The 6,708-nt window shown below is 61.9% G+C and overlaps 1 protein-coding gene across 1 annotated transcript; it reads left to right on the top strand.

Annotated features, from left to right (window-relative positions):
• Positions 1-5,208: 5,208 nt before the first annotated feature.
• Positions 5,209-6,299, top strand: CCL21 (C-C motif chemokine ligand 21). Its single transcript, XM_075488314.1, has 3 exons — positions 5,209-5,313; positions 5,890-6,010; positions 6,128-6,299. The coding sequence occupies exons 1-3, from the start codon at positions 5,247-5,249 to the stop codon at positions 6,297-6,299; spliced, it is 360 nt and encodes a 119-aa protein (XP_075344429.1). The 5' UTR covers positions 5,209-5,246.
• Positions 6,300-6,708: the final 409 nt, after the last annotated feature.

Genomic DNA, 6,708 nt, shown 5'->3' with positions numbered 1-6,708 from the left:
ATGCTTTATGCTGCTGTACGAGGAACCGTGAGATTTCTGGATGGAGGATTGATGTGCTTCTTGGTGGAAGAGGGAGGGCTGGGACTGTGGTTGGTGGAAGAGCTGAGAGGGCTCCAGTTTCTGGAGGGTTACGCAAACACCAGTTGACCCTCTCTTCCCTGCAGCGTCTGCTGCTCTCTGGCCTAGCATCTCTGCCAAGAGCAGGAGCCTCTCGCCGTGTCCCCTTTCGACCACAAACCATGGCCACCCCACGGAGGTCTCTGCCGTGCCACAGAGGGACAAGCTCTGAGCCATCACCCCTTTCAGCACTGAATATATTTCCCGGTGACATATGTGCACGCTCACAACAGCCCGAGCCCAAAGGATCCCGCGTGTTGGGTAACGCCTGGATCAGGAAGGCTAAGAGGGGAGCAACCCTGACCACGTGCTTTCCACAGGGAGACAAAACACAGACCCTGCCCAGCTCCTTGCGTTTCGGTCTGAGGGAGCACTACAGGCAGTGCGTGCCACGCAGAGGATGCTGTAGGAAGAGGGCATCTTGCCGAGGCGCAGGACCCGCTCGGGTCCCTCTCAGCCCGCTTGCTACCCCCCCGCTCATTTTCCAGCAGCACGCCTGCCCTGCCCCAACGCGGCCGAGCCGCTCTGCAGGCGTGCTAGCAACCAAAGGGTTAACTCCTTGCACCCGCACCCAGCTGGGAAACCAAATTTCCACCTGGGGAGTGCGGGTGAGGCGGGGGGCGGTGGGGAGGGTGAGGGGGGCAAACTTGCCGAAGGGAAGGGGCAAACTTGTCGACTTGGGAAACCTGGCCAAAGACCCTCTGCAAGCCCAGCCAGCTGCAGTGCCCGTGCGCGGGGAGGGGACTCCCGGGGAGCTGGCTTCCTTGCCCTTCCCAGCATGTTGTGCTCATCCAGCTCTTCCCATCAGCCTCGCCGAACACCGGGGGACGGTGCGGCAGCCAGCGGGGAGCTTGCCTGGCTCGTGTGCCGCCCGCTTCCAGCAATTCTTTCCTGCTTCCCGAGGACCATTTTGCTATACGGCGTTTCTATACGGTGTGCCTGGCAGGCAGCCCACTCCCCTTCCCAGTCATGGGGGTTTTCCACGCTGGGCTTTGCAAACTACCTCTGCACTGGGTCTTGGGAATCGGGGCCTCTGCAGGAAGGAATTTGCTGGTCAGCGGGTTGAGCGGAGCTGCACGACCCTGTTCCTGTTAGCAGTTACTTTAACTTAGAGGCAGCATCCAGAAGGATTTGGAAATTCCCAGTCCCCCTGGTTGGCTCCCCTCGATGTCTTTGGTCCATGCTTCCACCCAGGGAGCCTCTGCTCCCAGCCCTGAGCCACCCCGGGAGCAGACCCCACGTCTGGTGAAGCAGGGAAGAGCTGGGGGCTTTTGCAGGGCTGAAGGGCAGCCCAGAGCTGGATGAGCAGAGGGCTGTGGGGTCAGGAGAGAGGACCTCCTGGCATTACGGGGTGAGATGCCAGGAAACTGTGATGCTGGAAGCCAGGGCAGTAATTTGAGGCGAACCTGAGGCTCTGGTGCTGGGGTGCGGGGTGCGAACATGGGAAGCATTTGCGATGGAGGTTTGAGTGAGTCCCTACAAGCTCCCACAGTGGTCTCACTGCCTGGGAAAGGCTCACAAGCAAGGGGGTTTGGTGGCCTTTGCTATGGTCCCACTGTTTTTGCACACTCGGTGTGCAGGGACGCCGCAGTCTGCCTAGGACACCCTCCCCTCTTCCTGCAGTCTGGAGGTCCCCCCACCACAGGGATGCACACAGGGCCGGAGCTGGGCTGCCCGAGCACGGGGGCAGCTGGAAGCACCACTGCACGAAGCCCTGTTGCACAGGCTCTGCGTGGTGTCTGACACGGACGCTGGGGCCAGAAAGGGGTTCCCTGTAGCTGAGACACCGCAGAGGGACACCCTGCCTGGTCACGTCCCCTTCCCTGTGTCTGTCTCCATCCTGGACCTCTGAGCTCTGGGAAAAGACCGGAGGCTGCAGGAGCCCAAGCCGGTGAGAAATGGGTTTGTATGGGTGCATGCAAGAAATTGTGCCTGGCCGAGTGGCTGCTGGAGGCTGCTGGTGTTGGAGAGCCCTGAAAAGCCTCGCCTGCACCCCCAGCAGCTTCTCTGTATCCCAAAAGTTCAGTCTGCCTCACGACCCCCCTGCAAACAGGGGTGCTCACCCCTCTCTCATTGCCAGAAGCTCCCTGGTTTCTCCCTGGGGTGGGGGGACAGGTGATGGAGCAAGGCACCTGGGGAGGAATGAGTGCACTGGGGGGTCTGAAGGAAGGGAGGCAGGAGGGGAGATGAGGCATGGACCTCCATGCCGGTTTCCATGGGGCCCTGCTGATCAGGCATACAGGTGTGTCTGCATTGCTCAGCCAGATCAATGGCCAAGTACCCCTGCCCTTAGTTTGTTCCCTCCTGGATCCTCTCCAATACACCTTCCCTGGAGGGAATGGACTGAGGGTCTGCTCAGCCAGCTGCTTTCTTTGGGGTGCAAATTGCAGCAACCAGAGACTTGCCAAAGATTGATGCCTGTGAAGGGAACGCGTGCCCTGACCCTCTTCAGCAGCTCAGACCATACTTGGGGCTGGCCTCTGGCCAGAGGATGCTGCTGTGGTGTCTTGAAAACACACAGAGAGCCAGGGACTTTCCAGGCGCCTGCTGCTGCGGCTGGGGCTGGGACTGGGCAAGGAAGGGAGCTGAGCTCCGCGCTGGGACTGCAGAGCTCTCCTGGGCTCCTTCAGGAGTGGAGGGAGCCCTGGGCTGGACCAGTCCGTGCTGGGGCCAACCTGTGACATGTCTCCCCTCCATCCCTATCCCTTGTCCTCATACCACATAGGCTCTGGGAGACACTTCACCGGGGTGGATGGCTTCACCAGGTGGATGGAGAAGCTCCCCCAGCTTCTCCAGCACATGGATCTGCAGCAGGAGAGTGTCCCAGATGTGCCAAGGGCAAGGTGCTCATCCAGGTGCTCGGTTGGGCACTGCTGAGCACAGTTGGGCACCTCTTCATCCAGGTGCTCGGTTGGGCACTGCTGAGCACAGTTGGGCACCTCTTCATCCAGGTGCTCGGTTGGGCACTGCTGAGCACAGTTGGGCACCTCTTCATCCAGGTGCTCAGCTGGGCACTGCTGTCTGGAGAGGTTGCACAAATAAAGGCTGGAAAGGCAGTAAGAGCCAGTGTGGCTCTCCTTTTCCTGCCCTGTCCTGATGCCACCGGTGCTTTGGGGTTGGAGGGATGGGTGACAGCACATAGGATGCCTCCAGGGACCAGTTCGCCGTGCTGCCAGGCACCCTGGGAAGAGGCACCCACAGGCAACCCGCTGCTGCCCATGGCCCGAGCCTGGGGCTGCTGCCTGAGACCACATCAGCCTCGGTGCTGCACGAGTGCGTGGGGAGCTGCCTCCCCCCGTCCGGGCACTGGGCACACGAGTACCCCCAGCATGAGAGCTGCCTTTCTCTTCTGCACGGGTGATGGGGGAAGCTGCAGGAGTGCAGCCCGGAATCCCACGCTGCCCCAGGCACCCAACTTGGAAGGCAGCAAGCCACTGCAGCTTGCCCGTCTCCGTGCCCAAAAGAGGGTGGGAAGGCAGTTGTTGGTGAGGCCACCATGACACCAGCATTGCCCCCTCCCCTCTGAGGGGGCCGAGAGCCTGGGCATCTTATCGCGGCTCTGCTTTCTACAGCAGCTGGGACTTTGGTCTCCCCCTGGGTTATTCATTGCCCTTGATAACTGTTTATGAGGGTCCTTATCAGGAACCGGTGAAAAGTCCTGGGGCTGCACCCCAGGGCGCAGGCAGCAGGGCCGGGGAAGGGGCTCGGTCCCCACCGGCATCGGGGAGACCCATCACAGCTCTGCGTTCTGTCGGGGCTGCGTCCTGCGCCACGGCTGACACAAGCAGAGGGAGCGGGGCTGGCCAAGGAGCTGGAGGCCAGAGCAGGCGAAGAGGGGCTGTGAGCAGTGGGGTGGTGAAGCTGGGGATGGGACAGCAAAGGAGGCTCCTTGCTGGCTGCCTCGGGGGGCTGGAGAGACACCGGTGCCCGGCTCTGCTCGGCGGGACCCTGGGGCAGGGCGAGAGGCAGTGGCACTGGTTGCATCAAGGGAAATTGCAATTAAATAGTGGAGAAAATGTTTTCAACATGAGAACGTTCCAAGCACTGGAACAGGTTGTCCAAAGCGGTTGTGAAACCTCCATCCTTGGTCCCTTCCAGACCATGCCCTGGCAATTGCATGAAAATATGGAGGTTTCTGGCCGTCGCCTGCTCAGAGCAGGACCGGTGTTTCGCCAGGTTGCTCAGGGCTCGGTCCAGCCATGTGGCCATCTCTTTGGATGGCCTTTGTCACCACAGGGGTGCCCTGAGGGCTCCTGTTCAGCTCCTCCAGGTCCACTCCTGCATAGCCCCCGTCTTGCCAGCCATGCCCAACCTGTCTGGCTGCCTGGGGTCATGCCCTCTCTCCTGTTGGACTTCACATTCTGTCTGTGTTGAACCTCAGGAGGTTCTCATCGGCCCGTTCCTCCAGCCAGTTGAGGCCCCCACTCATCCTCAGCTCCCCACAATTTGGCATCAGCACCAACGCACGGTGGGCTGTGCTATCTCCCCCAGCCCCATTTGCAGTCCAGCCCCTGCACATCCCAGTCCTACAGATGTGTCCAGATGTTTGGGGAGGCCCCCGAGGCAGCTGGACAGGGATGGAGGCTCAGGGGGGCTGGGATGTGGGGTCACCCTGAGCCCCTTCTCACCTGTGTGGGGTGGGTGGCTTGGCTGGGGAGCAAAGCACGAGGTGGGGAAGCAAAACAGATTGACTCCTTGGTTTCCCTAATGGCTTGGCCACCTGCCAGGGTCCCTGTCTGGGGAACAAACAGGCAAGCAGCAACACCCGACCCACTGAGAGCAGGTAGAGGCAGGCTGCAGGACCGGATAGGAAACAGGAGCCCACAAACTCATCTAGCCATGATGGGGGCCGTGTCTCCGGCAATGCCCCCCACCTGGCATCCCATGCTGTGATGGGCAGCTGGAAACAAGACAGGACGTGTCCGTAAAGGGGGGCTCGCAGCTTACAGGAATCCCCCACCCTCCCACTTCTCCATCACCCAGCCCTCTGCCGGCTGGCGGGCTGCCTGCCAGGCTGGCCGAAAATGAAAGCAAAGCGTCCAGAGATAAATAGGAGCAGCCTCGGCACAAGGCAGCAGCGCGCGTCCTGCTCTCCAGCCTTGCCCGGCTCAGCACCTGCAGCACCCGCCATGGCTCTGCGCCTCCTCCTGCCGCTGCTCCTGCTGGCCGCGACCCTCCTCATCGCCCAGGCTCAAGGTGAGGGGCACGGAGCCCTCCTGTGGGATGGGGCAGGGGACGGGTGCTTGGCGGGGTCTGCGCAGGGTGCTGGGTGGTGCGGTCGCAGTGCACGGGGGGGGGTCTGTGGTGCCTTTGGGTGGGTGCCTGGCTGGGGGTGTGGGGTTTGCAGTGCAGGCGGGTGTGGGGGGGGGGTGTGTGCGCGCACCTGGTTGGCGTGCGGCGTGGGCGTGCGGTGCTTGCTTGGCTTGGGAGCACGTGTGTGTGTGCACATGGCTGGTGAGGCAGCAGAACTCCAAGCTGAATGGTGCAGGCAGGAGAGCGAGGTTCAGCCCCTTTGCAAGGAGCCTGTCTCTGCCTCAGTTTCCCCTCTGCTGGCAGCGAAATTGGTGTCACATATCCCCGCGGCAGGGTCTGACCTGCAGCTGAGTGCTGGGGTTGAGAGCTCCCACCCTCACGTGCTTGGTGTCACCTCTCCCATGAATGACGCCAAGCAAGGCCTGTGCTGTCAGCCGGCCGTGCTGCGCTCCCATGGGGCTGGGAAGGTGCCCTGGCTCGGTGAGGGTCCGAAATCCCACGTCCCCGCCTTGTCCCCAGGCATTGGCAGCTCAGCCTCAGACTGCTGCCTGAAGCACAGCCGGAAAGCCATCCCCAGCGGCTGGGTCAAGTCCTACAGCCTGCAGGGACCCGAGTCGGGGTGTTTGCTGCGTGCTGTCGTGTGAGTACCCCGCTGCGGTCGGGACCATCCAGAGCAGTTTGACTCCAGCCAAGTACTCCCTCCCTGTGTCCTCCCCCCTGCCCATCCTCCAGCAAAGCTTTCTGTCTGCACCCCCAGGTTTACCACCAAGAAGAATAAGAAAATCTGCGCCTCTCCCACCGACTCCGCTGTCCAGAAGCTGATGCAGAACCTGGACAAGAAGGTGAAGAATGACAAGAAGGAGAAGAAGAAGGGACATTCCCCACGTCCCGGGGGCAGACCCAAGCGGCAGAAGCGGCAGCAGGTCTAAGTCAGGCCTGAAACAGGTAGGCAGGGGGGAGTGGGGGGCAGCAGGGTGATGGGGTGAGGGTGCTGCCCCCCATCCCAGAACCTTCTCCGTGGGAGGGCAGGCACCCAGCTCCCCGGGCTGAGCCTAGGAGGGCTGCCACAGCCGTGGCTGGAGCGTGGAGGCACCTAGGGCACAGCTCCCTCCTGGTCTGTGCTTGCCTTAAAATCAGATTTCTTTCTGGAGCTGCTTGGGCAAGGCAATGCTTGGGGATGGGCAAGAGCCTGTCATGCAAGGCAACGGCCCCCCGGCTGGGGTGGGTGCTCTTGCTGAGACCCTCTCCACCTCACCGCCGCCTCCCTGCCTTCCTCTCCCCTAGGACGGATGCTTTCCCCACCGATGACAGACCCACCGCCCGGCAATGGACATCCAC

Source organism: Mycteria americana, chromosome Z (genome assembly GCF_035582795.1).
Source record: "Mycteria americana isolate JAX WOST 10 ecotype Jacksonville Zoo and Gardens chromosome Z, USCA_MyAme_1.0, whole genome shotgun sequence".
NCBI classification, from domain to species: Eukaryota; Metazoa; Chordata; class Aves; order Ciconiiformes; family Ciconiidae; genus Mycteria; species Mycteria americana.
This window is presented reverse-complemented; position numbering and strand designations above follow the sequence as displayed.

Coding starts and splice junctions, on each gene's coding strand:
- CCL21 (XM_075488314.1), top strand. CDS start 5,247: ATGGCTCTGCGCCTCCTCCTGCCGCTGCTCCTGCTGGCCGCGACCCTC. Junction 5,314..5,889: donor CCTCATCGCCCAGGCTCAAG/GTGAGGGGCACG, acceptor CCTTGTCCCCAG/GCATTGGCAGCTCAGCCTCA. Junction 6,011..6,127: donor TGTTTGCTGCGTGCTGTCGT/GTGAGTACCCCG, acceptor CTGCACCCCCAG/GTTTACCACCAAGAAGAATA.